The following is a 16,008-nucleotide window of genomic DNA, read 5'->3' on the forward strand; positions in this document are numbered from 1 at the left end:
CCCCCCCCATCCTCCCAGCAAATTATTTTAAGGTTTGAACGGATACATTTTCCAAGCCCCATTCTCCAGGTGCTCCTTGATGTAGACCTGTTGTAACTGTACTTTTACAATCTCACATCTTAGTGGGACCTAAGAAATTTGCCCTGCATGGGGAGAGAGAAGTGACTAGGATGGGGAGTGGAGTGTTGTAACAGTCTAGTGGACAGAGGACTGGAGTAGTTACCTGTCTAGACACAGCTTGCAGTTTTTCCTCACTTCCAATGATCTGGGGACCTGTAAAAATCCCTTGTGCCTGTGAAACTCTCAGCTGTTATTATACTGTATTACAGTAGTCTTTATTAGTTCACTATATTAAGAAAATTTTGATAATTTTTAGTCACTGTAGAAATATATCTCCATTTTAAATGTACTGCAGTATTAATGAAGCAGTTTGTTTTCATCATTTGTTAAAATGAGTCTTATCAGTGTTTTTGTACTTGATATGGGCCATAAGTTGTGGGACTAAATATTAAAGTTTGTGCCCTTGCTTTGAAAAGAAAACTGAAAATGAATGACATGTAAGAGCAGGGATTTCAAAATGTTACCTTTGCTGCCAGATTTTTCTTGAATCAAAATGTTCGTGTCAAAAATTCAAACATTTCTCTCTTTCCCCCCGTTTCCAGTTCTAGGTCTCGGTCCAGGTCATATTCTCCAGCTCATAACAGAGAAAGAAATCACCCAAGAGTATATCAGAATCGGGATTTCAGAGGTCACAACAGAGGCTATAGAAGGCCCTATTATTTCCGTGGGCGCAACAGAGGCTTTTATCCGTGGGGCCAGTATAACCGAGGAGGCTATGGAAATTACCGCTCAAATTGGCAGAATTACCGGCAAGCATACAGTCCTCGTCGGGGTCGTTCGAGATCTCGGTCCCCAAAGAGAAGGTCCCCTTCACCAAGGTCCAGGAGCCATTCTAGAAATTCCGATAAGTCTTCTTCTGACAGGTCAAGGCGCTCCTCATCCTCTCGTTCTTCCTCCAACCACAGTCGAGTTGAATCTTCTAAGCGCAAGTCTGCAAAGGAGAAAAAGTCCTCTTCCAAGGATAGCCGGCCATCTCAGGCTGCTGGGGATAACCAGGGAGATGAGGCCAAGGAGCAGACATTCTCTGGAGGCACCTCTCAAGATACAAAAGCATCTGAGAGCTCGAAGCCATGGCCAGATGCCACCACCTACAGTGCTGGTTCTGGATCACGGGCCTCGGCAGTATCTGAGCTGAGTCCTCGGGAGCGAAGTCCGGCTCTCAAAAGCCCCCTCCAGTCTGTGGTGGTGAGGCGGCGGTCACCCCGTCCTAGCCCTGTGCCAAAACCTAGTCCTCCACTTTCCAACACATCGCAGATGGGCTCAACTCTGCCGAGTGGTGGGTATCAGTCTGGGACACACCAAGGTCAGTTTGACCATGGTTCTGGGTCCTTGAGTCCATCTAAAAAGAGCCCTGTGGGTAAAAGTCCACCGGCCACTGGCTCCACGTACGGCTCATCTCAGAAGGAAGAGAGTGCTGCTCCAGGAGGAGCAGCCTATACAAAGAGGCAAGTATCTCGTTTACCCTGGTTGGTTGTGTTTTTATCTCACTAGCTGGCAGTGTAATTGTAATGTGATCTAAGTTAGAGCTCTGATTCATGGTAATAAGGTAATCCCCATTTCCTAAACTTTTCATTAGTAAACATTAAAACCATCACCCAAGGAAACCTTTAGCTTAACTCTTAGCTTTCCTGCCTTCCTAAATTTGTATTGCAGCATAAAGTTTCTTTAGACTACTCTGCAATGATGTTTTCACATTTAAAATTTGCCTTGGATCCTACCAATGTAAGCCAGAGAACAGTAGAGATTTGTGGGTCAGCTATCAAAAAAATATGGTCTTTGCCAAAATGAATGGCCCTTGGAGCTGTTAGACACTCTAGAACCCACCACCTACTGTGTGATCTGCATCCGCCCATCATGGTGAAGAGCTGCACCCTCACACCCTGCAGTTGAGGAGACTGGGCAGAATGGGAAAGTCCAAGGCTTAGTCCAGGAAGGCCTTGTTTTAAAACCCCAAGGTGGGTGTATGTCCCAGTAGAAGCCAACCAGGCTGCATGTTAGGAGAGGACATGACAGTGCTTCCGTCTTTCTACCCTGGGGGACACGGTGAGTTGGAACATGAATCTTTGTTTGTGTGGTTGGATGGATTGGGATGGCAGAGAGGTTACAGGGACGTTGCATTGAGGCCAGGTTGTGGTCATAAGGGACTTAACCCAGCAAGTGGTTTCCCCTTTTCTTTCTTTTCTTTTATTAGCATATTCTTTGATCCCTTGTTCTTCTTTGCCATATTAATGCAACTCTGATTTGATTAGGCTTTCTCCATTCATGGTACAGATGAGATAGTCTTAATCTGTACTTTCCTGCCTTCAGTAAGTCTATTTTAAAGTGTAAGTTTTGTTCCATGCCAGGACTGTGAATCTCATTAGAAGAGTAGAGCATGAGCTCTACTCTTCCATAAGAAAGAGAATGATTTTTGCCACTGCCACCCTCTCCTCCATTAACATGTATTTTGTTTTTATTTGTGTTCACAGTATATTTCATATTTAGATCTTCTAGGTGACTTGAAGCAAATTTGAAGTCTCCTTTGAGACTTGTATTTCCAAATGTGAGGTGTATAAAAAGCAAAAACAGTCCAAGGTTGAACAGTCTATGTTAACTTTGCTGAAAACAGATTTTAACTGACTGGGTGAAGGTTGGGTAAGACCTTCATTTTTTTTTTTTTCCCCCCTAGACCATACTACAGGTAAGTAGGTTTTTGTTTTTCTTTTTTAATATCATAAAAATAACTTACTGTTGTCTTTTTGGTTGCATTTTATAAGATATGACTCCATGGACCACATATTTTTCTCTTAAATACCAAGTTCATAGATCTGTGAATGACAATTTTTTGGGAAATTATTAGAAAGTAACCAAGTAGAAAGTCCTTTGGTAATACTAGAATCCATAAGACATGTTTATTTAGAGAATCAAAAACCAATGACCATATGGTGCTATTTTAGAGCAGGTTGCTTAAGAGGTCTCCTGTGTGTCTTCCTTGTGTTTTTATGTAACTAGGTATCTGGAAGAGCAGAAGACAGAGAATGGAAAAGATAAGGAACAGAAACAAACAAATACTGATAAAGAGAAAATGAAAGAGAAAGGGAGCTTCTCTGATACAGGCTTGGGTGATGCAAAAATGAAATCTGATCCATTCGCTCCCAAAGCTGATTCTGAGAAGCCTTTTCGAGGCAGTCAGTCTCCCAAAAGATACAAACTCCGAGATGACTTTGAGAAGAAGATGTCTGACTTCCACAAGGAGGAAATGGATGATCAAGATAAGGACAAAGCTAAAGGAAGGAAGGAGTCTGAGTTTGATGATGAACCCAAATTTATGTCTAAAGTCATAGCAGGTGCAAACAAAAATCAGGAGGAGGAGAAGTCAGGCAAATGGGAGGGCCTGGTGTATGCACCTTCAGGGAAGGAGAAGCAGAGGAAAACAGAGGAGCTGGAGGAGGAGTCTTTTGCAGAGAGATCCAAAAAGGAGGATCGGGGAGGGACCAAGAGAACCGAAAGTGGGCACAGGGGGTTTGTGCCCGAAAAGAATTTCCGAGTGACTGCTTACAAAGCAGTCCAGGAGAAAAGCTCATCGCCTCCCTCGAGAAAGACCTCTGAGAGCCGAGACAAGCTGGGAGCCAAAGGAGACTTTTCCTCAGGGAAGTCTTCCTTTTCCATTACTCGAGAGGCCCAGGTCAATGTCCGGATGGACTCTTTTGATGAGGACCTTGCACGGTGAGATATATTCTTTCTTGATCCTGAGGGCTTTCGTGGCCTAAGTTGTGTCTCCTAACCCCATTCACTGAGAACATTCTCCTGTGTTTGCTCTGTCATCTCAGTTTCTGTGCTGATACACCCATGTCCGTCTGTCTTCAGTGGAGAGTGTATGTCACTGAGTGATTATATCCTGTGGGGCGGTATCTCATTGGAGGACTAGAGCATGAGCTCTAGTCTTCCATAAGAAAGAGAATTTCCGAGTGATTGCTTACAAAGCAGTCCAGGAGAAAAGAGGTGGTAAAGTGTCTTTTCAGTCCTTAGTGACTGGCTGTCTTGGTTACTGGGTCCCCTGTGCTTCTCTCTCGCTCTCCGTTTATCACGATGTCCCCTCACCCCAACTCCCCAAAAGACTGTTTTTTTGTGTGTGTTTAAAATTTTTTTTGCGCATGAAGCCATCCAGGATCCACTTCTTCATTCTTAGCTGGGTCACCAGTCCAGGAATCACCATCAAATAACAATAGCAATTTTAGAGTTGAGGGAGGCAGATACACCCCTAACCCCCAGCTTCAGGAAAGAATGGTGAGGCCCAGCCGACTGTTTTTCCCTTGGTGTAACTACCCAGCTGGTTGGAAGTCTGCTCGAGCAGTGTTCCAGCCACGTCTCACTCCTCCTCCTTGCTGTCACCTCCCTGAATGGCTTTAGCTGGCCAAGCTAGTTGATCTTTTAATATAACTTCTCATTTGTCATATTGTTAAAACCAGCAGTAACCCCAAAAACAATCATTGAGGTTTAACACTTCACCCTACTTAAAGATTCCCAGTGAAGAAAGGGAAGAGAGATTTTGGATACCCTTTTCTATAGTTAGGACACATTGAGGTTACTTTGAAATTTGGTAGGAAGAGAAAAAGGAGCTTTGTGGATAGATTTAAAACTCTTTGGGGAAAACAATATCTTTATGGTTTAAATGTTCTTGTTACATTTGGTCTCTTCCTATTTCTTTTACAGACCCAGTGGCTTATTGGCTCAGGAACGCAAACTTTGTCGGGATCTAGTCCATAGCAACAAAAAGGAACAGGAATTTCGTTCCATTTTCCAGCACATACAGTCAGCTCAGTCTCAGCGTAGCCCCTCAGAACTGTTTGCTCAGCATATAGTGACCATTGTTCACCACGTTAAAGGTGAGTCCAGACCCCAGCCGGCTTCAGTCTCCCTTTCCACACTTTTAGCTTTCTCTGTTATAAGCAGAACGATGAGTGGGTGAATAAGGGAGCCTTTGTGGATCCTGTATCTCATCTAAAGGGCCTTTGAAGCTAGAAGCTGGCTTGAAGGAAATTCCTTTCAGGAAGAAGTTTCCACATTTTAGTTATAGAGCTGAACATTTTGAAATGCTAGCAACCTGTGATGATGAGAATAGGTAAAAATCCTTAAGGTTTAAAATGTTTAAAATGCTCAAAAACTTAGGAGCTATTAGGAAAATTGCTTTTCCAGCACCTCTGTCTTTTCCCTTTCTAGTGGTCTCTTGCGGACTTACTGGTATGAATTTCTTCCCCAAAGTATTCTGTCATCCTCTGGGCAAATGGAGATGGGCAGGTTAGGGAATGGTTAACAGAAGTGCTGTATAGAACCTGAAATTTAAACTCAAGGAAGAGTTGGTGCTGTGTTTCAAAGGGAAGTAAGCTCCAGGTTTCTCTGTGTATCCATGTCCTAAGATAGGGGAGCTATGGTGGAAATCCATTGCCTAACATTAGGTTGTGTCTGAACTGGCCATTTTCCCCTCCTCTTTTCATTATATTTGTTGCGTGTATTTCACTACTTTAGTCCCATCTCTGTGGCTACAGGTTCATGCAGAAGAATTGAACATTGTGTCTGTCTTTGGTAGCATAACAATGTTTCTTTAAATCCCAACAGAGCATCACTTTGGGTCCTCAGGAATGACATTGCATGAACGCTTTACTAAATACCTAAAGAGAGGAACTGAGCAGGAGGCAGCTAAAAACAAGAAAAGCCCAGAGATACACAGGTGAGGACCTCAGCCTTACACTGGAGATTGTAATAAAAGGCTTCTTAATCAGATATTGAACTCATCTTGTTAAATTCTGCTGCTGATAAAACTTAGGGTAATATCCTCCAGCCTTCTAGGATAGCTGTGGGCATGTATATTTGAGAATGGAAGGGGGGATATGCTTTGAGGACTATGGTCTTCTCCCCTTTGGGGCCTGAGAAAAACAGCTCTCTTGATGTAGATGAACTGCTATATTCTTGGAGCTGGCAAATGGTAACCTGAGATTACTGTAAGCTTTCTGTAGCGTAAATGCTGTAAAAGTTTCTTTAAGCAAACCCATGTATTTCATGGGAGTTTGAACTATCATGGGTAATTCTATTCTTTTGGACAAATTTGCCTGGGGAGTGGAGGAGGGGATCTTGTAGGATTGATTATCTCAAAGGATTTAAAATTAAGCTGGTTTAAAGAATATCCCATTTGGTTGTGGAAATCTTTCCAGCAAATAGGGACTACAAACAAAGTTGGCCTTATCTTTAATTCCTCAGTAGTTAACTCTTGAACCTGTCAAGTTAGGTAGAAGGACCATGTTTATACAATAGCCTTAGATTTAGGATCTGTCCAGATTTATGTCATTCCAGGCAGCTGCTTCGCACCTAGACCTAATCTTATAGAGGAGTAATGGGACCATTTCTTTTAATTCTCAAGATAAAAACTGCTCTTGGAGGTTCGCACGGCATAGATAGGGCTATAGATGAGATAACAGGCATGGTTGTAAGTGAGTCCATTTTACTGCCTGTAGCAGGAAGGAACAAAACTGGCAGGGAACAAAAATCCTCTAACTTATGTTAGAGTTTGGAAACTTGAGACTCCGTGTGTGTGTGTGTGTGTGTGTGTGTGTGTGTGTGTGTGTGTATTCCTATCCCTGCCTATGGGAAAGTATAAGTATATAAGTAAAGAATGTAAATAATAACGTACATAAGTTATGAAACAAGATAAAAAGGAATGCCTATAAGTCTGTTACCCAACTTAGGAACTAGAATATTACCATTAGTATTTTCACACTATGGAACATTGTATAGTGTTTGTGTTTTCAATTTTAGGAGGATAGACATTTCCCCCAGTACATTCAGAAAACATGGTTTGGCTCATGATGAAATGAAAAGTCCCCGGGAACCTGGCTACAAGGTGAACTGTTGCTTTGATCAGTAATTCCAACAAAATGAGTGCGTTGGGCATGAACTTGACAGAAATGTGTTTGTTTAAATTACTCTCTACTTAAGTTTGTGTTTTTCTTTTAAGGATGGGCATAATTCTAAAAATGAACTACAAAGGGTTAATTTTTATTAAATGTATCAACAACCTTTGTGAAGTGGTTAGAATATGGTAAATGACCCCAAAGTCTATTGAGGTGAGCTTGAGAAAAAAAAGAGAGGAGTTTTGGAACAAGTGCCCATGATGAGAGAAGAAACTTTTTGTGATATTTTTCTGCTTGTAAGTATTATCAAATCAACTGTATACATGCACTATTTCCAACCATGATTTCAAAAAGACATGCATGTCAGAGGAGAGTGAAATATTCATATCTTAACTGAGTAGCCTGTTTTAAACAGCTGGTCCAGTTTTTTTCTAACATTGTACCATATCTGTCATCTGTCGGTTACTGTTACTTTAAAGCTAAACATTACTTTGATGGCCCAGCTACATTTGCAGTGATGTGCACGTAAACACTGTTATTAAGAGGTTAAAGCTTGTATGCAATCTTTTACTGTGAAATAACTAGATTGGGTTTTTAAAGTCTTAGTATTTATTGATCTTCATTCACATATACAGTTGAAATTTAAAATTAGAGATGGCTCTTCTGTTGCTGCTGAAACCTTTTCTAAAAATATTAATTTTCAAGTTCTCCAAACAAACTTATCTTGTTGGTTGAATGTGATGAGGCACTCTTGGGCAATCTCTCTTCTTTCCCCTCCCCTTTTTCTCTTTCTCCAAGTACCCATCAGCTTGGCACTAACCATGTCAAATCCAAGGTTTTGAAATATCAGAAGAGATCTCATCCTCCATGCCTCAAAAACTCAACTCATTAGAGTTGCTGTCTGTACTGCCCAAGGGAGCAGCAGCTGCATTGGTCTTTTTGTCTTTTTTGATCTTGGAGGATACAGAGGAGGCCTCATTCCTTCTCTTAGAAACAAATGAAGTAATAAAATAGTCATAAAACTATTTCTGTTACTCCTGCTGTTAAACTTTATTTCAAAAAGTTTAGTAGTTCATGTAAGTACAGTGTTAATACAGAGTGAACTGCTCATTTCTCTTTCCTTTAGAGAAGATTTACTTCCTTGAGACAAATCCTATTGTATAATGTCCCTGAAACTACCTTGCATCTTTGTCCCCACTGAGTTTCCCGAGAATTGTTGAAAGCCATTCCTGTGGTGGTCTGGGCTTGTGTACTTTTGCTGCTCCTGGATTCCTACTGTATCTGCAGCATATCCTGATGTGTTAAACTTTCTAGAAAGTTAACAAAAGAGTTTTTTTTCTTCCCCCCTTTTTTTTTTAAGTAGACTTTGACCTGGTACTGCCAGTTTATGAATTCTCCATTATAGTTTTTGATATGTCTTGTAGAGAAATTTCTCAGTATAATTCAGCATTTTGGAAAGCTGCTTAAATCTTCCATTGTCTCTTTCTGGACTCAGTCCTCAGAGATAATTCCAGGTAGAGGATAAGCCATGGGTGACTGCTACAGTGTAGGTAGGGGAAGGTGAGCATTTCTACTCTTAGTGGAGACTAAGCCTGAACCAGCCCAACCCTCCACCTTCCAGAGCTAACTTTTTAGCCTTCTCAACTTTTAGACTAGACAGTCATTAGTGGGCCACAGAAGCAACAAAGCGAGATCAATATATAGTATTTTCAGAAGGCTACTGTCCTCATTGTTTTAGGGAACTGGTTTGGGTGCTTTAAGGGATCCTCATGAAATAACTTTTGTGGGACATCCTGCATCCCTCCCAAGCTTGAGTGAGGTGCCTCACATTCCCAGTGCTTCTTTGCACCCCTACATTGGAGTAAAAAACCACAGTTTGTGGGGTGGTTGAGTTGGCAGCCCTGAATCCTAAAAAACCTTAATTTTGACTTCTCTTTTGTTAGGCTGAGGGAAAATACAAAGATGATCCTGTTGATCTCCGCCTTGATATTGAACGTCGTAAAAAACATAAGGAGAGAGATCTTAAACGAGGTAAATCAAGAGAATCAGTGGATTCCCGAGACTCAAGCCACTCGAGGGAAAGATCAGCTGAGAAAACAGAGAAAACTCATAAAGGATCAAAGAAGCAGAAGTACGTAAACCCCTGTCTGTCACCCTATTCAGACACTGCCCCTTTGGGCTGTACACCACCACAACATTCAAGCTAGGTGGCTTTGGGGTTAGGAATTATAACAACTTGTGTTTCTTCTTTTGTACCATGTAACTGCAAGCAGGGTCCCTAGTTTTAAAACTGAATTTCTGCATCAAAATGTAATCCTTGTCCAGAGAAGGCTTCGTGGGAGACATGAATCTGTTAATTTGACTTACAGGGATGATGTAGAGAATCATTTGGGAATTCCTTTTGTAGTTGTTTGAGACACATTCTTTCTCACTGCAAATTTTCATGGGGAAGTTATATTTTAGAAATGGCTCAAAGTCATTGTCAAGTAGTAACTCTGTTTAGTCAAAGAAACAGTGTGGAACTAGATGGAACAAGATTGTTGATGTTTTTTAAATTAGTTTCACAGATAGTTTCAAGAGAGGTGTTCCAAATATTCCTTAAACAAAGGTGGCATTGTTGAACTTTGTAGGGCAGCCTTCATACCAAGGTCTTGATGTTTTTTGTTTACATTTTTGAAAGGTCCATGACTTTTCAATCATGTCTCATCAAAAGTAGCACAGCTTAAGTTGACACCTTCCAGTAAGAAGCGGTGTTTCTTCTATTTCTGAACTTCAGCTGGCATGCATTTTTATATGCATTTTCTTTTCTTTTTTTTTTAATTTTTAGTGCCCAGCATCAGAAGATACATACCAGTTTTCTGATAACAACTCTTTGAGATAAATTAACAGTTGGTTTAATACCTGTTTTGCCCATTTGAAAGATAAAAGAAGCTAAGCTCAGAATAATTTGTTTAATATCACACAAGTATTAGCTATTAATAACATCGAACCTCAGATCTTTTTTTTCTACTTTGTTTTCTGTTCCACTCTGTTACTTATGCCTCATGTGTTAGGAGCCCTAGCAGCTTCCAGGTCTGCCCATAAAGGACCTGATTGATAATCCTCAGCAGGGCATGGAAGTGTCGGTGCAGTAGTCCTCAAGGCGGCCGCAGTGGAAAGGGAGCAGGACTCCCCAAGCATTTCAGGGTCGGATCTGGATAACCAATTCTGATTCCTCTCCCTGAAACACATGCCTACCTCTGACTTGCTGTGTGACCTTGAACAGTCTCTTGCAAACCCTGATGTTCTATGATTTGAGGCAAGGGAAAAAAATTATAGATAATTCACTTTTCTCATTAATGTAGCACCCTACAGTTTATAAGAACTGTTTCTTATATAACTGAAGCATGACTTAACCAGGTCACATAGCTAATAAGAGTGCTAAGACTCAAATTTGGGGCCTTTTGAGAGTCGTCTTATTGAAAACCTCTTGCAATAGCACTGATTTTTAGTGAGGTCAGAGTTATGCATCTGAATTACGAGAATTTTATGACACTAACTTCAGTTTCTCCATTTTATGAGTAGATGGAAGAACGAGTGTGTTTGGGTAGGGGGTGGAAGGCGGGCTGCTTTTCATAACGGAGGACTGAGGGAAGGGAGAAAGACAATGATAGGTTACGGACACTTGGGTGTTTTTTCCCTAGAAATCCTCTTCTGTCCTGGGAGCCTGGCCTTTCCGCCACCTTAGAGGCATTTGATAACCTCTGCTAACCACATGGCAGGGCTGGCACCGACCTTAGTACATAGACAGTGACTCATCGTATTAAGCTAATTTGCCCTAGTCTGTAATTTCCCCTAGATAAAGGGGAGGGAAGGGAAATAACTCTGGGAAGAGTTTCGCCAGATCCTAGTCTTAGTAACACAACCTGTTTGAGCTCGGTGGGAGGTGGTAATGCGGAGTCGTGGTATAATTAAAGCTAGGTTGGCATCTGGGTTCTGCTCTGTCACCTGAGTCTCCAGTCTATAAAGTGGGAGAAATAATGCTGAATGATATTGCCATTTACTGCATGCTAGCTATTCGATGTAAAGTGTTTAAACACACTGTTTATTTAATTTTTAGAGCAACCCCATAAGACAGGCAGTATTTCTGTGAGAACCAAAAGTGATATAAAGCACTGACAGCTGGTCATACACAAAGCCTTTGGCCCAGTACCGGATGCATCGTACTTCTCAGTACACTGTCAGTTTCCTTCTCCCTTTCTAATCCTTGCATATGTCTTAGACCCAGCTACGGGAGGCCAGGGACTGTGTTTTGTTCCTCTTCTTGTGTATGTCATGTGTTTGTCACAGACTCAGACAGATGTGTTATTGAACATGACTGACAGAATTGGGAAGAGGTGCCCCAGGTATCCTGGGTGGGTGGGTTGGGGCTGAGCTGTTTAGGTTACTCATCCTCAGTTTCTTCATCACAGACACACTCCTGATTATTCTGTGCTGCTTATACACAAGGCCCTAGCCAAGGGCTGTCCCCTGTGAGCTTATTGACTTTCCTGGCTCTTCTCTTAATAGGAAGCACCGGAGAGCACGAGACAGGTCCAGGTCATCCTCCTCTTCCTCCCAGTCATCTCACTCCTACAAAGCAGAAGAGTACACTGAGGAGACAGAGGAAAGAGAGGAGAGCACCACGGGCTTTGACAAATCGAGACTAGGGACCAAAGACTTCGTGGGTCCAAGTGAAAGAGGAGGTGGCAGGGCTCGAGGAAACTTTGTAAGACCCTTCCCTCTTCCCCTTTCTCTCTAAGCCCCTTGTTCCCACCAGTTCTCAACCTTGTTTCATCAGAATACTGGCTTTGTTGCCTCTGACGTAAGCAATCTAATATCTAGACCCCGGTATCTTTGGTTCTTCCCTCTTAGATTTCCCAGGCTTTCCATATTTAGTTATTTTTCTGTTCATAGAAAGCCTCTTACGACTTCTGGTCTCAGAACTTCCCCCACTTACCTTGATTCCTGCTGTTTGTAGGGTGACCCTTGGGCCATGTTTATCATCTGTCTTGGCTATAGACTTGAGCAGAAAGTGAATGGCTGGAGACCAGTTGACCAGCATATGACTGGAGGACAGCTGCCTATCATTCCATACCAGAAATATGTGTGAACAGAATACAGGGAGGTTTTTTCCCATTCCTGACATGATCGTATGTTGTGTCTCTCCTCTCCCCCCAGTTTCGAGCCAGAGGGAGAGGCTGGGGCAGAGGTAACTACTCTGGTAACAATAACAACAACAGCAACAACGATTTTCAAAAGCGAAACCGGGAAGAAGACTGGGACCCAGAGTACACACCCAAAAGCAAGAAGTATTACTTGGTATGTGTCTGGGGATAACCAGGAAGGGCCAGAGGGCCTTTGGGCACATATCGTAGCTGAACCAAGGCCTTAAATTGGTTTGTCCAAAATTGTGATTTAATGCATGTACAGACATATTGCAGTTGTAGCTGGTCGGAAGGAGACTGCTGTAGGGGAGGGATTAAATGCCATACAGATCCCCTCACCCCTGTCCCATTGGCCACTTGCAAGAGCATTGCCAACCTGATTCATTTAGTGTGGCAGACAAGCAGCCTTGATCAGAGGAAGCTGGCATTTTAGCTGAGTGGACCTCTGAGAGCCTAAGGCGTGTGTGAGTGGGTGGTTTAGACTCTTTGAAGTGATGAGGTTGATGAGGTAACAACTTCTGGTTTTCAAAATGCTTTCTCATTTTTTTCATTGGATCTCTCCTTCTGTCCCGTGGGATTGCAAGAGCAGGCATTGTTTGAGATGTAGGTTAAGTGTTTTTCTTACTTTGCCACGCTGCCTTCTTGCACAAAACTAAAGAGGATATACAAGATGGGAGGCTGAGGCTAGAAGGTCGGGAAGAGCTAGAGCCTCAGCTATAGATTCTAAGTATTGCTTCCTCTCTTAACTGCCTAACAACCCAGTTCAGACATAGTTTCACGTTTTAGCGTGATTGGCTTTCTCAAACCTGTCCTTGGAGAATTGCTTAAGGTTCCTAAGCCTGTTTCCTTGTTTGCATTATGGGGGGTGATAGTGATAGGGCAGATGTGAGGATTAAATGAGATACACACATACACATCTTAAACTTCAGTGCTCAGTGAAGGTTTTATCATCATCATCATCATTAGAATGCCCAGGCTATATTACCTTAGAACTCCTAAGTCACTAATATTCTCTTGGCTCTGAACCATTGCATTTTGGGAGTGAGGGACAGGAAGAAGGGCAGAAAAGGAGCAGAAGGGTGGGTTAGGGCACTGGTTCTTTTGGGAAAGGCACATTTGGATGGGTGCGGAAAAGAGAGTTCTGCCCAATTCTTGTTCGCTCTGGCACTGATGGCAATTTTCTTTCCCCTCAGCATGATGACCGTGAAGGCGAAGGCAGTGACAAGTGGGTGAGCCGGGGCCGTGGCCGAGGAGCCTTTCCCCGGGGTCGGGGCCGGTTCATGTTCCGGAAATCCAGTACCAGCCCCAAATGGGCCCATGACAAGTTCAGTGGGGAGGAAGGGGAGATTGAAGACGACGAGAGTGGGACAGAGAACCGAGAAGAGAAGGACAATTTACAGCCCACAACTGAGTAGGAGCCGCTCTGGATGTGATCCCTGGCCCAGTGGGGAGAGGTGTTGGGAAGATGGCTGGTGAGGAGCTAGACAGGAGCCTCAAGAAGATTCTGATAGTCCCACCCCCACCTCCTACCAGCCATGCAGAATCCTACTACAGCGGAAAGCATCCCTGGCGCTGTGTCCCACTGGACAGAGGAGGCTGGCCGTGGAGCCTGGGGTCAGGCCCAACTCTTGAGCAGAACACAACACATTGGGCTCTAGCTGTGTTTCTCATTTGTTGTTGGTGTGAGGGGTGGGGCAGGGGTAGGGAGGGAGAGTGATGTTTGGATTTTGGTTTGTTCCCTATTAGAAACCAACAGTTTTGTTCTTAATTTCATTTCATTTGGAGCTAAGAGGACTAATTTGATGGTTTTCAATCTCTTCTTCCCTGTCCTGATTTTAAAAGCCCTTCTTTTTTTTTTTGTTCTTTTCTTTTTTTAGGCATCTGTAGTAATATTAGAAAGATTTAATTTGGGCAACTTTGATTCTTAAAAGAGAAAACAAAGCATGTGAATAAACATTGAAGTGTTCACCTCAGTTTGGGACCAAACTGCTTGGATCTTTGTAAAAACCGGTTTTGTATGTCAAGGAGGAGTTTAAGGCCTTTCTGACCACCTTGTGTTCCCCTTTTCCGTGCAGCCATGTATCACGTGGAGTTGCTCCTAACATCCCACATGCCCCTATGCCCGTGTTTTCTGATTTCTTCTGGGCTGGGCTTCCCATTCTCCACCAGCAGCTCCAGCATCCCAACCTTTCTAGTCGTGCTGATCCTCTCAGCAGCAGGGGTGGAAACTGGAGGGCAGTTTCTGGTCTGTTTTCTAAGAAACTTATGAATTCTATTATCTTTACAAATATAAGATGAGAAAATAATTTTTTCAATATTTTTTATTAATCTTTTTATAAAATGAAAGGAAACTCCTATGATCGATTAAGGAAGGTGGTTATGGCTGGGTGGTTCATGGGGTTCTTTGGGGTTTTTTTGTTTTTGTTTTTTTCTTTTTAACCTTAAGCTTTAAGTTGAAACATTCTCAGATGTTTGGGGGGCGGGGAAACATCCTCTTAAAATGGGTCCTTGTGCTTGCCTTCTGGGGAGGCGGTCCAGAGCGGGTGGATCATAGGCATTTATGCATATGTTATATGCGGACTGCGCCCATCTCTCCCCCCAGCCTTTGCCTCTTGGGTTGTTGCGCTTCTTTCCCCTTACTTTGCTACATTTCTATAGTTAAGTTGGTTTTTCTTGAATGATTCATGTTTAGGGGAAAAAAAATGAAAATCTCCGTTAAAATTTGTTTCAACTCCTCCTGCAAATAAAAAAATAAATGAAGTGGCAGATGTAAATGAGCTCTGGTCATTGTCACCCTGAGTGTGTGTGTGGTGGGGGTGGTAGATACCTCCACAGCAGTTTCAGGAACCCTAAAAGAGAAAATGCCTGTGGAAGCTGTGCCCAGCCTGCAGTTGAGCTGCATCCTCACAAGCCCCAGGCTTGCTTCTGTTCCCCGGGAGCCTCAGCTCTCCCTCTGCCAGGCAGGAACTTCTCATTCCCACTGCAGTGGTTTTCATCCTGTACCTTGGCCACCCCAGGAGAACCAGATATTTTCACTGGTGTCATGGCTCAGGACTTTGGCTTTCTTCGTGGTGGGGCCAAAGTCAAGGGGCGTGGTTAGCAGGCTCAGCTTTCTGTTTTCATTGAGCAGGAAGATTACCTGAAAGTTAGCCTGTCCCACATGGGACCGGCTGTAGGTGGGCCCTAACCTTCGGACTCTAGCCAGCTCCAGGTTTTACTGTGAATGGGAGCCTTGTAAGCTCGTAAAGTTCTTTCTTAACTGCCTAACCCCCAGGGAGAATCTGGAGGTGTTTTCTGAAACCAGCCTGGCCCCTGCAGCTCCAAAGCTGGGGTCTTTGCTCTCTCTTTCCTCTTGGCGGGGGAAGGAGTGGGACCAGGGAGGGGTGCGCCTTGTAGGAAAGCGGAGGTTTTAAAGTAGATCAGCTGTGTCTTTGCGCGGGCAAGAGCAGCTATCTCCTCCACTCAGGGCTGGCTTAGAGCGGTTGCTACCAGCGGGCGGGCCCCACCCTGGTATGTGCCTCTCCCCACCTCTTCCCCTGCAGCTAAAATCCTGCCACCTGGGAGAGAGTGGGCCATGGAAGGATCTGTGGAAACTGTGGTTGGGAGCCTCCGGGCCAAGGCTGGGAGAAGGGGAGTGGCACCTAGACTAAAATTGAGGTGGGCGGGGAAGAGCCTAGAGGGAGTTATGACCCTTTCACAGGCCAGGGACCCCGGAGTCGTCCTCGCCCCTGGGTTGGGGGCCAAACCTGCTGAGCTGGGCCGCCCCCTCTCCCACACCCACTCGCAGCACCTGGAGCCCGACCTATCGGCTTGCGTCT

General features: G+C 43.5%; 1 protein-coding gene across 1 annotated transcript in view; it reads left to right on the forward strand.

The window, feature by feature from the left end:
- Positions 1 to 14,964, forward strand: part of THRAP3 (thyroid hormone receptor associated protein 3) — a 54,770-nt gene extending 39,806 nt beyond the window's left edge. Inside the window, exons 4-12 of the mRNA XM_012642284.1 lie at positions 663 to 1,565; positions 3,112 to 3,825; positions 4,813 to 4,985; positions 5,716 to 5,827; positions 6,910 to 6,994; positions 8,948 to 9,135; positions 11,553 to 11,751; positions 12,204 to 12,344; positions 13,384 to 14,964. Coding sequence (XP_012497738.1) covers positions 663 to 1,565; positions 3,112 to 3,825; positions 4,813 to 4,985; positions 5,716 to 5,827; positions 6,910 to 6,994; positions 8,948 to 9,135; positions 11,553 to 11,751; positions 12,204 to 12,344; positions 13,384 to 13,605 — 2,737 coding nt within the window. The 3' untranslated portion in view covers positions 13,606 to 14,964. The remainder of the gene's footprint in view (positions 1 to 662; positions 1,566 to 3,111; positions 3,826 to 4,812; positions 4,986 to 5,715; positions 5,828 to 6,909; positions 6,995 to 8,947; positions 9,136 to 11,552; positions 11,752 to 12,203; positions 12,345 to 13,383) is intronic.
- The last annotated feature ends 1,044 nt before the right edge of the window (positions 14,965 to 16,008 follow it).

Source organism: Propithecus coquereli, unplaced genomic scaffold (assembly GCF_000956105.1).
Source record: "Propithecus coquereli isolate 6110/MARCELLA unplaced genomic scaffold, Pcoq_1.0 Scaffold178, whole genome shotgun sequence".
NCBI classification, from domain to species: domain Eukaryota; kingdom Metazoa; phylum Chordata; class Mammalia; order Primates; family Indriidae; genus Propithecus; species Propithecus coquereli.